At 36.8% G+C, this 15,764-nt stretch overlaps 1 protein-coding gene across 2 annotated transcripts in view; it reads right to left on the bottom strand.

Moving 5' to 3' along the window:
- The window catches only part of FILIP1 (filamin A interacting protein 1), a gene marked incomplete at both ends in the record, with an annotated part of 210,061 nt that overhangs the window by 89,928 nt on the left and 104,369 nt on the right, over positions 1-15,764 (bottom strand). The window contains one exon of one of the 2 annotated variants that reach the window (XM_084227829.1): positions 9,749-10,030. In XM_084227829.1, coding sequence (XP_084083955.1) covers positions 9,749-10,030 — 282 coding nt within the window. Of the gene's footprint in view, positions 1-9,748; positions 10,031-15,764 lie in introns of those variants that run through there. The other variant, XM_084227830.1, reaches the window with a different exon arrangement.

The following is a 15,764-nucleotide window of genomic DNA, read 5'->3' as shown; positions in this document are numbered from 1 at the left end:
GGATCAAGTCAACAGAACTAAACGATCAGAAGGGATACTTCCCTCTTAATGTAGCGTACTTCAGAAAATCTGCGTGTTCTGCTCCCCACTCTATGTCTGGTGGATCCTCTCACCCTAGGCACCTCTGGCCTGTACCCCAGTTCTTGCATGTATAAATAAATAAACATTTTTAATAAATAAATAAAAATATTCTACCTGAACAATGAAAATCAAACGCAAAAGCTCTTTGCCAAAATACTGACAATACTACTAGACACATGAGATGCTGAAACACTGTATTCCACAAAGAATCAAATCTGGTCCTGATTTTAATAAAAAAGCAAACTGTCTCTTTGCTGTCTCCTAAACTTAGCAAAGACATACCATTCTCAGCATGGTGGTGTGAGATTTCACTGGGAAGTTTCACTCAGGGTGACCTCAGCCTGAGATTCTAAAGATGGAGCATATTAAGTGCAGGTGAGTCATCAATTTAAAAAGCCACGCAGAGTAACTAAAAGCCTCTTTCTTTAGAAGCAAAGAAATTCTACAGAAGGCCTTACCATGTGACAAATGGAACTCACTTAGGAAAAGAAAAGCCATCCCTGAAATAAAAAGTGATAAATGGCACCCATGTAGGATAAGCCTATTTTTTTTTTAAAGATTTATTTATTTATTTATTTATACAAGCACTGGGTATAGTCAGAAGCACGGGAGGGTGACAGAATTCACCAGAGCCAGAGCAGGGAGCAGAACAGGCAGAAGGACCGAAGTACACTGCTGAGGGGAGCAGCGGGCACGGCAGGAGAGGTCTGCGCGCCATGTGGGACCTTCACCAGCGGCCGGGGATCAAACCGGCGCTGCATAGGCTGCGGGCAGCTTCGCAACCCAGAGCTCAACCGCTGCGCCACCGGGGAGGTCCGGATAAGCCTATTGTGAGTGGTTACACTGGGTAATTCCATCTGAACTAATGATCACCATGCTCAATGGAGTTATGACACCTCTGGTTAAAGATGACAGAAAAGTAGAATCACTATTGTAATAAGATTTTCATTGTAAATATTTAAGAACATTACTTTTAATTCAATAACATTACCTGTATTATTATATTTATGTTCTCTCTATATAGTTCACAATTTTTTCAGGCATTAAAATAACAGTCTCATAAAATGTATAAATATTAGGACATTCCAATATTAGTTATCAGTTACCAATAGATTAACAATGATGTGCTTAGACAAAACCCCTTCTCTCAAGAAGTTCTTTCACACAACAGATAACAATAAAATATAAAACCCTTAGCATGGGCCTCCCTGGTGGCGCAGCGGTTCAGTGCTGGGTTATGAAGCTGCCCGCAGCCTCTGCAGCGCCAGTTCGATCCCCGGCTGCTCCCCGACCACTGGAGGAGGGTCCCACATGGCGCGCAGACCTCTCCTGTGGCCCGCTGCTCCCCTCAGCAGTGTACTTCGGTCCTTCTGCCTGCTCTGCTCCGCGCTCTGTCTCTGGTGAATTCTCTCACCCTCCCACGCTTCTGACTGTACCCAGTGCTTGTATAAATAAATAAATCTTAAAAAAAAAAAGGGTCACAGCTGATTTAAAAAAAAAAAAAAACCCTTAGCAAATGTGTATGTATAGAATTCTCTGATTTATACTAAGTCAAATAGGTTTACCAAAATAATGTAGGATTTCAGGGTAGGAGAAACACAAGTTCTGGGGAGTAAGTAATTAGAAAAGACTTCATAGGGGAGGTAATCCTTTAGTGGTCTCTAATAGAAATATTGGGAAGGGGGATGAGGGAAAAATGAATTGGTAGATCACAGAGGATTTGGGGGGCAGTGAAAATACTCTGTATAATACTACAGTATGAATATATGTTATCAAACATTGTCTAAACCCATAAAATGCACAACACCAAGAGGGAACCCGCATGTAAACTATGAACCTTCCTGATGATGTTATGTCAGTGCAGGGTGATCAATTGCAGCAAATGTACCAAGCTGATGGGGGATGCTGTATTGGGGAGGATATGCATGTGTGGGGACAGGGAGTATATGGGAAAACTCTGTTTTGTTCTATCAATTTTGCTGTGAACCTAAAACTTCCCTATAAAAATTAAGTCTTTAATGAAAAAAAGAAAAGAAATGTCAATCAGTACATGAGGGAAATACAGGATAAAACAGGGACAAAAATATGACCTGAGCTTTCCTAAAGAACCCAAATTTCTGTTTTATAAGTTTTATAAGTACTCTCAAGGTAGAAGAAATATAAAAAAAAAAAGGGGGAGGCGGGGAACACTGGGATAGTGGTAGTATTTGAGATAGCATATGTGACTGTATGTGTCAGTACTGGGGGAGAATATAGAGGTTGCCTGATTGGAAAGGAATGGCCATGTTAAGTATCACTAATGACAAGTTTTAATAGCTAAGGAGGAGTCAGTTAATAAATAACTTTTGCAGACCAGTCTGAGCAATTTAGATTTCAATCTGATAGGGTCTAGAGACCTCTTACAAATTTCTGAGTAACAAAAAGACATGCTCATGTCAGAAAATAAAAAGAGAAACACTTTAGAAAAAGTAGTCTGGCAGCAGTTATGACTGACCTCCTGGTCCCAAACCCTCATATTTATTACATGATACAGACTTACTCTCCATTACAAATCCTACCATCATCCTAGGAGCTTTCAACATTCATGTGGGAGATTTAGACAATATCCAACTTTACCATTCCTTGACCTCATTAAATCTAATTGCCTTCACTTCCACTCTCCGAACCACACCCCAGACCTCACATTAGTTAAACTGCATCACACAGAAATCCCAAGTGCAACTAGCTCAACTTCAAGTCTATCCAGTCCTCTCGTACCCATCCTCCCACTGACCTGCTCATTCCTCCCAATATCTATCCCTTGCTGAAGGTTAACTTATCAACATTCTCCACCATCTCTTCTATCCTTCTATTGTTCCCACTTTAGATGATCAGTGCTAAAATATATTTCCCCCTATATACTCAGGCTTCTAAACAGCCTGGTGTTTCTCTGTGGACTGAATCCTAAATTGCACTCATCACTGTCCTATTTGTCTAAAATCACCTTCTCTAACGTCCCCCCTAGCCATGATACAGCATGTATTGATACATAATTATTCTTAAGATCACTATTTGATCTAGGTGTCCTCATTTTCAGCAGAACATTAGTTTCTCTTTTTCTTCCTGTTAAAGTTGAGGTTTTAGGAAGATCTCTTTCAGCTGCCCCTTCCTCTGCTACAGACATTGTCTTCATCCTTACCCATTTTTTTCTCCTTCCATCTGTGATAGAACATGCAGGGTCACCCTTCTTTTCAAGGTCAAAACCAAGGTCAGCCTTCAAACCACACCTTTGATTCTCTGTCCTACCCCTTTCAAGACTCCTCTGATCAACCCAAATTCTTGCTCTTTCCTTATAACCCCTTACCCATAAACACAGTCAAGTCTCTTTCATCATTAAATCTCTCCCTTGATCTGAGTTTCTTTCTGGCTACTATCTTTCTCTAGCTGTTATCCTTTTTTACTGTTACCCTTTCTTATCCCAAACCCTCCAAATAACATTTATATTTGGTTAAGTGTATCAATTACAATAACCCCAGAAGGAAGGAAATATACCCATTGTACAGATAAGGAGTAAACTGAGGTCCAAAGTCAACAGTAATAAAATCAACTACAAAATCTTTTGGAATGTACAACAGTTTCCCCATAGGACATGCATTCCAGTTACATTGTTTTAGCCTTTTACTTTCTCGTAATCCCATGTTTCACTTAAAACCCAGAAGGAGAGAAAAACAATATGGTGATTTCAAATCAGAAGGTCAACAAATGTGTACTAAGTGTGTCCTCTGTGCCAGAAAAAAACAGCAAATTTCATTAATTTTAACCTCCCTAAAATGATTTTCTCAATTGCATCACATGTTGAAAATCTATTTCTTTTGCTTCCCTTCATTTCTCAACCCACTAAAAATAGGCTTAAATTCACCAAAACTTCAGCTCCAAGTGTCCACAGTGATATTCAGATTCACAAATGCAAAGAACACCCTTCAATACATCTAATTAAAACTTTCTGCTGATTTTATATCCTCTTTCTTGACTGCCTTCGCTTGTGCATCTCTCCACTCTTGACTGTTATTTTTCGGATATCTTATTTGTAGTCTCCAAATGGAGGTGTCATTTTACCTCCACCAAGTACTTCTCTACCAAGATAGCTCACTGATGAATGTGATCCACACTGTCCCATCGACTCTGTGTTTGACTCTGCTCATGTGGTCCCTCAGCTTACTTCAACTTTCCCAAACTTGCCAATCCTTCAAGGTCCATTTTTTTAATTGAAGCTTTCATTTATCTCCTGAGATTTACAAAATCCTTTGTACTCCCATAATTTGTATTACAGTTATCCTAAAAAATACTAATTCCTACACATTATCATCTATTCTATCAGAACATTAGCTCTTTTTTTTCCTGACTGCTGTAAACTCCGTGCCTAAAAACATCCTTGCACTGAGTAAGAGCTCATTAAATTTTGGTTACAAGTAGTTGTGGTATTCATTTTTGCATTCCTCAGATTCCTAACACTGCAATAGTTCTTAAATATTGTGAGATCAATCAATTTAGAATTAATTAATAAATGCCCTAAGAATAAATGGACTTTCCTGGTAATACAGAAGAACAGATAAAGGGCTCACCTACAGTAAGTGGTGAGCAGGTGATGAGAAACTAGTAAACAATATTAAAGAAAATGACTTGAAACCCTAAAAGGAAAGAATATAGGAAACATTTAACAATTCACAAGCATTTTTATAAATTTTTAAATCATCTTTGAAATACACCTTCTTTTAACATTCACTCAGGATGAAAGTAGATTTCTTAATGTGTCAAAGATTTTGACAGCTTAACAAACACCAAAGCCAAATGGTATGGTGGAATATTATCTATTAAATTATCTGGCTTTCTCTAAGCTGCCTATACATTGGTGGAAAAGAATTGACTAGAATAACTATGGCAAAAATTATAAAACCCAATTTGAGTTTGGTTTTTCTAAAGTGTATTTAAAGAGCTATATCAAGAGAATTTACTACATAAAATAGCTAAGTTCCTTTTTGCATCAAGAAAAATAATTAATTTATATCCTGTTTTTGAATCATTGTATAAGGATATCTTTCTGCCAAGTTTTCTTTATTATGGCTTTTTTGTGTGAATACCATTTCGTTTGAACTTTTGTTGATTTTAGTACGGCCAAGTTGACTGGCTTCTTTAAAGTGCTATTTTTGGACAAATACAAGGGGAAATTAATCATGGTGCCCAAGCAATGGTTTGGTTGTACTATTTCATTATTTCAGTTTAGTCTGGGAAATATGTAACCAGTTTTTCACCCAGAGAGTAAAAATGTTCCAATTTATTAGAAAGTGCTTGTTACTGGAAGCAGTCAATGACAGAAGTGTCATAATGGAAACCATCCCAGATATTTCTATGCAGGCAATGCTGGCCAGTCATTGTGGTGAAACAATGGTCATGCATCTGCCGAGGTGTGACTTGAAAAGTTTGGGAGATGCCCCTCTCCAAGAACAAGGGTCATCATGTCATCCACTCTAAACAAGACTCCTCAAAATGTAGAAGTTCTTCCAAAAGGCAATTCCATTTTAAATACATATTATACATATTCCATTAAAGGTATTTTTTCCTTCATCTCCAGAATTTCCTTCAGGAGATCAGTGGATACTCAAACCAGCCAACAAAACAACAAATTTTCAAATTATGCAAAAAGTCAGAGCTCAGAATAAATACGATATGCTTAAAACATTGCCTCAACAAATTCCCATAGATCACACAACAGATTGCAAAGGTAGCAGACCACTGGTACCAGAAAACACACAGTATTTTCCATAATGTCCAAAACAATGGATATGGAGTTGGAGAGAATGAGAGACCAAAAAGAAGTCTGGAGAGAGAAAACTGGTATGAGAAGCCTGAGTGAGCCTCCACCCCCTCCTTTTCTCTCTCCAGGGAACCTCTCTTACAGGCATGGTCTTATCTCCCCAATATTATAATTCCTTTTCTCTATGAATCTCCCTACTTCTTACACAACTCCAGAACACACTACTCATAGAGTAGTGAATACGAAACTCACCAGGATAGTACAGTCCAGTTGTTGCGATTTGGCACCCCCATTTTTCCCTTCTTTTCTCACTCCAGTTATCACTAAATTTCAAGGCTTAGATCAAATTCTACTTACTGATGCAAAAGAAACCTACCTCAATTTCTTTTATTTAAAAAGGGTCTCATTGACATCATGCAGGAGAGGGGGTGGGAGAGGGATCGGAGGGAGGGAAGGAGGGAGGATCATAGTGGACTGTGGTGATGGTGCATGGGTGAATTGGTGGAGGAAATTCTATGTGGACTATACCTGAGGGGGGGGGAAGCAAACATTGTTTAAAAATGAACAATTATGTAAAATATATATTATTTAATTAATTAAAAAAATAAAAAGGGTTTCATCTTTTCACAAAATGGCTTTGACCTCAGAATTGGAATTCTGGAGATGAAGGAAAAAATAGAATGGTCCTCAAACCCACCCTTGAACATCTCCAGAGTGTAAGTGGAATGGTGGGGGTGGATATTAGACTAGTTGACAGGGAATTTGGATTTAGAGCAAATGTTACTAAATTGCTGTGTAACTTTGGGGTCACATAAATTGAGTGTCAGGGCCTCCCTGGTGGCACAAGGAGTTAAGAACAGCACTGTGAACAGCACTGTCTGCAGTTTGATCCTTGGCAAGCCAGGGAGCTGCCCACATGGCACAGCAGGCCTCTTCTGTCTCATCTTTTGCTCCCCTCAGCAGTGTATTTCAGTCGATCTGCCTGTTCTGTTCTCTGGTGAATCCTCTCAGCCCCCTGCACCTCTGGCCTGTACCGCAGTTCTTGTATGCATAAATAAACCTTTTTAAAAAATTGAGTGTCAGTTTCATATTCATAGTATAAACAAAGTAGATAAGACATCTCAAAGATGTCAATCCCAGTATTTTATAGAACCTTAGAATATCACCTCCAGAGTAAGAGTATTTGAGTCACATACAGCCCTTATGGAGTCAGAAGGGAGAATAATAGGTGGCCCTTGAAGGTCTAAGAGACAACTCATTAAATGCTTATACCTTTCCAGCCCAATGGCATAAAGGCCTGAGATGAGGGTAATTTACTTCATATGTCATATCCCTGACATTCCTCTCTGAACCAGGTCTTTAGTTAGATCTTCCCCCCTTAAGAAAAACCTGGCACATAGCTGCCACATTTTCACCAGCCCACTCACATTTTCTAATGCTAACTGCCTCCCACTCTTAGTTCTAGCACACATACTCCCTCATGTGACAATGCTAATAAAGGACAGGTGTCTGCTACAAGAACACATAATTGCAGCTCTAAATATAGGAATGCTCTGATTTTTAACAAATCTAACAATGCAAAATTTGCATTGACAAGTACATAGATTTACATATATATGTGTTTGCACATATGGGTGGCTGGATGGATTATTTGCTTTTCAAATGAAATTCCTTAAAATACCAGGTCTTTCAAAAATATTGGATGGTTTCACTTATAACAGGAATATAGGGGAACCAAATAAGACATCAGTGTAAAAAAAATATGAGTACAAAACACAACAAAGCAAAAATAGACAATTATAAACCAGAGACATCCTGCAGGGGAGGAGAAGGAAGAGGGGTGAGAGGGAGGGAGGGACAAGCACAGGGGACTGTGGTGATGGTGCACAGGTGCCTTGGGGAAGGAAATTCTATGGGGACTCAATCTCAGGGGGTGGGGGGAAGCAAATATTGTTTAAAAAAAATTTTAAAAAGGATAAATGTTAAAAAATAAATAAATAATAACAAAAAACAGGTCTTTCATTTCTCTTTTCCCTCACTGCTTTATCCACAGATATCTTATAATCTTTATTTATTACATCTCAGGAATATATCCACTATTTAAGATAAGATATTCTGTATTCATAAGGACTTATAGAAAGTAAATGCATTTCTCTGGAGTTTTGTAGCCAATTTTTTCAATGTCCAGGGTATGTGGGAGTTTATATTTTCCATGCCAAGACTGGAACCTTATCTGGCAACCCTATGAACATAGAAGTGATATGAATCTTTAAAATCTTCAAGAACCCACCATGATATAACAGCTTTATATAGAAATTAGAAAATGGAAAACCCAGACCTGGGTTTCACATGAATCACTATCACTGGGGAAAAGTGAGCTAATGGCATTGTTCTGTAAAGCTTTCCAAAGGTAACCTTTGTACCTTCCACTCAGATCAATAGCTGTCAGCTGGAAGCAGCTTACAAAGTTGGAGTAATATATTCTGCTTCTTTACACCATAAATGTTAATAGACAAAACATTAACCACATTTCTGGGAGAGGCGAAGCTATTTTTGGTAATGGTGCTCTGGAAATTTTCATCTTTTGCTGTGAAATGCAAATGCAATTTTTCTCAGCCGTACATGGTAAGCTCAATCATGTTTGTTTTTTTAAACTGAAGTTTTACATGTTTTCTATTTCTCTTTTCCCCAGGGGTTTTCTTATCTATATGCACACACAAATGAGAACAGGAACAGATCAACTAGCCCACTCAAGCTTAGGCTAGGTTGCAAATGATCTCTATTCTAACAGTACCAGTGAGCTAACAAAGGATTCATCACATGCAATTGTTAGTATTCCCCTAGAGGCTCATGCTAGCTAAGAACCTAACAAAAACAAAAGGAAAACAGCAACTCCACTGTTAAGTCAGTCTCTCACAAAAAAAAAAAAAAAAAAAATTTGTTTCCCCACTTCCATAAATACAATTGTACAGGACTCAGAAACTCAGAAAAATTCCAATTCTCACATCCCTAAAAATCCTACACTTAATGGGGCCCTAGTTCAAGCAGCTCAACAACTTGGAGGTGATGGGCAGTGAAGTGAGAGGAGCAAGAACCAGGAGGCCTCAAATCACAAATCACATCTGGACAAACCCTAATCCTCTGGGGCTCAGTTTCCTCATTATAAATATAGACAATAATACCTACATTTTTATTGAAATCAAAAGAAATAATAGACTTAAATGTTTTGTAAAAGTATTAGTTCTTCACAGTACAATGCTCTGTTTATCTCAACTCTTACGAGGTTACAAAATATTAAAGTTGAAAGTTATGACAAAATGAGAAAAGAACAAGCTGGTTTAAATATAGCTAGTTTTAAGCAAAGCTCTCCTTCACTTCCTTCATTTCTCCCTTTCTTCCTCCCTTTTTCTTCCCTCTCTCCTTTACCCTGTCTTTCCCCCTATCTATCTCTCTGGTACTCGCTGGAAAAAAGTAAAAGTAATAAATGATCTTAACTCTTCCTTCTAATAATCATGAATTTTCTACAGTATTTAACCATAGACTAAATGACTAAATTCAATGACTAAATTAGAAAACTTTATTGCTTACCTGCCACTAAGTACAGGGGCCTGTGTTAAATTATTACTAAAATCATACTATGAAGAAATTTTCTGCTTCTAGAGAAGTTCAAAGTTAGAATCAGCATCTATTGATTTATTCATTCATTCAACAAGTATTAATGCAATGCAAACTTGTGCCAAGCACAAGGGATTTAGAAATAAATTTTTAAAAATATAGTCCTTTCCCACATGAAGCTCACAATCCAGTGAGACAGGTTCATAGTTTATTCTATAGTTTAGCAACAGAACCACAGTAGTTGAGAAAATTTGACTCTACCTGCAATTCCCCTTCCATTATACTGAGTAGCTGGATGAGGTCTTCTTTGGATAACTCCAAGGATTTCTTATTCTTTCGTTCACTTTCTCCAGATGGTTTTAGATGTCGTTTGACAGTTCCTGAGGCCATGACAGTATCCTCTTTTCTATTTGATTTGTTCTTCTTTTTTGTATCTTCTGAGAGACTTTTATCATCAGCATTGCTGATGATGGAGGACTTGGGGCAGGAGATATGCCCATTGGATGAACTTTCACTACCCTGGTTTCGGGATCTCATTCCCACCTATGACACATGAAAAAAGATAAAACTTTTTACCACCACTGAAATTATTCTTGTCTCATTACTAAGAAAATTATAGCTGCTTTACAATGCTATTAATAAAGAAAAACAGAGGATCAGTCCCTGATACCTTCTTTATATATTTAAATGCATGCATCATCAAAATCTTTAGGAAAAAATTTGTTTTCAGGTAAAAATGAAAGTGTAATTCTATCTGACAAACAGGTCCTCTGATCAAGGAGAACATCAGCAGTGCTAAGGCATGTTGATGGGATGTATCTTTGATATGATGTGGTAAGAATGTCACTTTACCATTGTGGTCTTTCTCCCCCAAAACACTACCCAAGTCTAATAATGAGAAGTACATCAGACATCCCAACTGAGAGTCCACAAAATTCTTGACTAGTAATCTTTTAAACTATCAACATCAAAAACAATGAAAATCTGAAAAACTGTTATGCAAGAGGAGCATAAAGATGTAGGACTGCTAAAAGTGATATAGCATCCCGGTTAGAACCCTGGAACAGAAAAAGGATGTTAGGATGAAACTGAGGAAATATGAATAAAGCATGAACTTTAGTAAATAATAATGTAGTAATATTGGTTTATTAACTATAATTAAAATTCATATGTATAATAGCCAGTTATAAATAGATATATATTACCTAAATTTTATTTTTATATAAATATATGTATAGAGCCTCCCTGGTGGCACAGGCGGTTGAGAGCAGCACGGTGAAGCTGTCTGCAGCCTCAGCAGTGCGGGTTCGATCCCGGCCAGCCACGGAGATACACACATGGAACGGCAGTCCTCTCCTGTCTGGCCTGCTGCTCCTGTCAGCAGTGTATTTCAGTCAGTCTGCCTGTTCTGTTGTCCGCTATGTCTCTGGTGAATACTCTTACCCTTCCGCATGCACATCTGGCCTGTACCCCAGTTCTTGTATACATGAATAAATAAATCTTTAAAAATATATATGTATAATAAATTTATTATAACAAATATACAATACTAATATAAGATGCTAATTATAAAGGAAGCTTTGGCTTCCTTCCCAGTATTTGGCAAAAAGTCTATAAATCTAAAATTGTTATAAAATTAAAAGTGATTCTAAATTAAGTCCATCAGAAAACCCAAACTTCAAACCCTGCCAGGAACCACTGAAATGGTTCCAATGTGCAGAAAAATTCACTTGGGGCGGGAGGGCGAAATGGACAGAGGAAAAGCACAGGGAGGAGGGTGGTGTAGTTTTTAGTGATAAGAAATATTATTTTTCCATTGCCTCTTTTTTTCAAAAAACAGGTCTTTTCATTTCCATAATTTATGGTAATAACAAAAAGAGTACAAAGAATTGGGAGAAAACAGGTTAATCTCAAAATCAAGACAAAACAAAAGCTAGTTTGTCCTATGGGCAACACATTCGAGTTTTTTCTGGACAAATGCTTTACAAATTCTTTGAGCAAAAGAACTTGACCAACAGGTACATTACAAGCAAATATATTAAACTCAAAGACTAGGACTCAAAATGCTATGAGGAGAGTTCTACTACCCCGGGGGGACAGGGGGTGCAGGGGATTGTACTTTAAAATTTGCCTAAACCCTTAAATATAGTAGCTTAACACATGGGCTTTTTTTAAAACTTAGAGTATAAATTTAGTCCTTTCTCTGAGCAGCTAAGTGGCAAGATTTCATTACTCATTCCAGATAAAATACAGAGACTTTGCTTTTTGAAAGTAAATTTCCTCTCTGAACCCAACCATACTTAAGAAACTAAGGATAGCTTTGCAAAACACTAGGTTTATAATAGAAAAATAAATACAGTGTGATGTTTCCTTTTAGATAATGAATATTCAATTCTTCCAACAAATCTTGGAATCTACATTCATGTTCTGTTTTTGAACTGAACTTATAATCAAATGAACCCTTTTGTTTGCGTGTGAACTTTATACAACACCCTAACTTTGAATAATGTAAACCAGAGAAGTGGTCTTTAACACTGGATCCCTGTTTTCTGGTTCGTTCAATGATTAGTTCTTGGAATGTAAGAGCATCTTTTGTGCTTCCTGGTGAACAAAGAATAGATGCTTCTTTGTAATGGAAGCCAGAGCACTTCAGAGCAGACCTACTGTATTTCATCACAGCTTGTTTGCGGGCAGAGTGGGCTGACTTCAGCCCCACATCAAAAAAAAAAGAAGAAGAAGAAGAAGGTGATGAATAGAAAGTTTCAAATTTAGCTCTTGACCTGTTAGACATCACAACTGAGAGACATGGGCTTCCCAAATTGAACTGTGACTCCCTAGGATACCACACCACATGTGAATTCCTTTTATCTGAAATAATTTTCTCTGTACGATCTGAAATCTCTTTTGGATGGTACATCAGTTATTGATCTGACAACTTTAATTTAGATCACAAATTAATAGAAATTCCAGACAAATTCCAAAGCACAGGAAGTGAGGTGGTGATATTTTAAACTTAATCATACTTAATCATATGTGGCATTTGTATCTGAAAGTATCATGAGTTTGTGTCTTATTTCCTTGGATTTTCTATATTTTTTATAGCATTTACAGCATTAAGATATTCCTAGGATAGAACAAATACATAACTACATGTTACAGGAATTTATTCAATCGCATTTGCGGGGTCCACTTAGTACCTACTCTGTATTTAGATCTTTCTAAAAAATTTCAATCTAATATTATACTTTAAAATAAATTTATTATAGTATTTTTAAAATTTATTATAGTATTAATAGCTTTTACTGGAGCAACAGAATTATGATAAGTAACACTAACTACAGTATGAATTACAGATTTGATGACTTCAATTAATTACAGTAAAAACTTCACACATTTTAAAAAATATTTATTTTTATTTATTTATGTATACAAGAACTGGGGTGTAGGACAGAGATGAGGGTGAAAGGATTCACCAGAGACAGAGTGGGAAGCAGATCAGGCAGATCTGCTGAAATACACTGCTGAGGGGAGCAGTGGGTGAGACAGGAGAGGTTTGCTGAGCCATGTATGTTACTTCCCCAGACGTGAAGATGGCGATAGCTTGATAGCTCTGAGACTTTGATAGCTCTAAACTCCTGCGTCACCAGGGAGGCCCTTCACACATTTTTGAATGTCCTAATTATTTTATGTGACTAGTCAGGTCAAAAACTTCATTTCCTTATTCTCTTCCACATTAATTCATTTTGGCTAATGGAAAAATTTCATGTTTTGTATCCTTGATGTTAATTCTCTCATAACATATATTTTTTGTTTATGACACTTAAATTTTGCATTAATTGTTTTTCTTTTGACATGTTTAAATGGATTTTAGTCCTTTCTTGGTAAGTCAAATAAGGTCTACTATCTTTATCTTCACAATAAAGTCTGCAATCAGCACTTGTTCTATCTCAGGAATGCAAAAGTACCCAGAGATAACAAAATCATCAAGAAATGTTTTAGAACAAAATTAGATAACATGAAGAGGGAGAAAAACACAATTTCTCAATAGTGTAACCAAGACTGCCATGAATAATGTTTACTTCACACCACTTTAATTCTATTTTGGAGGGAGGAAAATCCAGACAATAATAGACTTCCATGTATCACATTTAATGACATTCATACTGTTCCTCATTCTAATATTCTCACTTACTCTTTTTTTTTTTAAGATTTATGAACTGGTGTACAGGCCAGAGGTGCAGGAGGGTGAGAGAATTCACCAGAGACAGAGTGGGGAGCAGAACAGGCAAACAACCAAAAATACTGCTGAGGGGAGCAGCAGGCAAGACAGGAGAGGTCTGCCACTCCATGTGGGCTGAGCGCAGCGCTGTGAGGCTCACTGTTTCTTAAGCATTGCACAGTGTAACTAACCTACAGCATTTTATTTAAATTAATATTCACATCAACACAAGTAGGTACCATTATTCTCAGTGTTACAAATAAGTCCAATTAGTTTTAAAGAAATTAAATATCTTTTTCTGGATCACATGGCTACATCTAGTGAATAGAAGAGCTAGGCTTTGGTCCCAGGCCTGACCTCAAATACCTACTCACTATAGTTTTCCTCTAAGTTCTTAAACACATGCAAATTGAAGGGGAGACTAAATAAACAAATAAAAATTTAAATGGCTTACTAAGAAATTGTTTTTGTACTTTATACTACAGGGAGAAATCTATTCACATATCTTCTTCCATTGATACTCTTGAAAAACTCATATTGTCATTGAAATTAGTTGCTAAACAAAAGTATTTTTTCTAAAATCATTAACTTACTGAAGAACTTGTAAAATGATGAATCATTTTAAATCTTTCTGATACGTAACCTGGTCAATTATTAAGGATACAGCTTTTGAAAACAGGATGTAAAGTGTACAGGAGCCATCACACACTTATTGCACTGAAACCCCATTGCTGAATAATAGTAAGTATTTTATCAGATTTGGCCAAATCCTGCCCATTGGGCTCACAGCAGTAGCAGGTGGGTAACAGAAAATGTATTTGACACTGTAGGTTTCTTAACAGTTGATCACATGGCAGCAAGTTTGGGACACGTAGATGACAAACTTTCTGAAAGAAGTCAAGAAGGTCTTTGTACTGTCCTTAAGAAAGAGATAAAAATAAACTGAAGATTCACATCAGATTTGTACCTTGTTTTAGAGTCAATATTATTAATAGTTGGAGCACAGAGTCTTCTCTTTAATGAGCAAGTTGACCTAACATGGTTCATGAAATACACTTGCTTTATCTTTCATAGTAATTATTCAGCAACACTTTATGGAATTTGCTGACTAGGGTACAGAAAAAAGAAAGAGCAAATGTTACTTCAAAAGCGCCCTTTTTATCTGTGGTTTTCTTTCCTCTTCATTTTTTTTTGGGGGGGGTGAGGAGAAGGGTCCCATCTGTTGGGCTATAACCAGAGCAAACTGTTACATGAATAGTTTCCTAGGAATCAGAAAGTTTATAAAGACGGTGAGTCATTTATGCTAAACTAACAAGTATTTCTAGAGGGTTTGAATAGTAAAAAGAAAAGAAAAAGATAAAGAAAAAAGTCCACAGCAATTAAATACCCCCTCTATTTCCCCTCTTCGTTAGCTGCTACAAAGACCTTGAATTTTCCCCTAGCACTCTCTCCAGCTTCAAATTTGTCTTTTCATGTTATGATTTAACTTTGGTCATCTCTACCACTAACAAAAATTTCTGCATAAATTAGTTTTTGGCATTTTTCTTATGCTTTTCAAAAGCCAGCCCCTGTCTACTCCTGATTTATATATCCATTTCCAAGAACTTACCTAGTGCACAGGGTGGCATGTCACAATATTATTTACATTATTTTTATTTACTTTAAAGAATTATAAGAAAACAATTATAGTAAATAGTAAAAAGGAATGTACATAATTACAGAAAAGTTTATTTTTTACACTTTGGCCTGGCAAAAGGCCTACCATGAGTGGAGCTTCCAGAACATTACCACAACAGTCTTGATTCTTTCTTTTAGACATAAATGACAATACCCAAAGCACACAAAACTAACAGTAAAAGAAAACATCTGTTCTCATTTTATGTGAATTCTAAGATGCAAAAGCCCAATAAAATCAACTAGCTTATTCTCTATTGATGCCAGATTATTCCTTCAGCATATCTTATTTACTTAGTTAAGTCTAGTTATAAATATCCCAACTCATCAAATGTTCAAATATTTCTCATGAGATTGTCATACATTCCAACAGCACATACTGTT

Source organism: Talpa europaea, assembly GCF_964194135.1.
Source record: "Talpa europaea genome assembly, chromosome: 2".
NCBI classification, from domain to species: Eukaryota; Metazoa; Chordata; class Mammalia; order Eulipotyphla; family Talpidae; genus Talpa; species Talpa europaea.
This window is presented reverse-complemented; position numbering and strand designations above follow the sequence as displayed.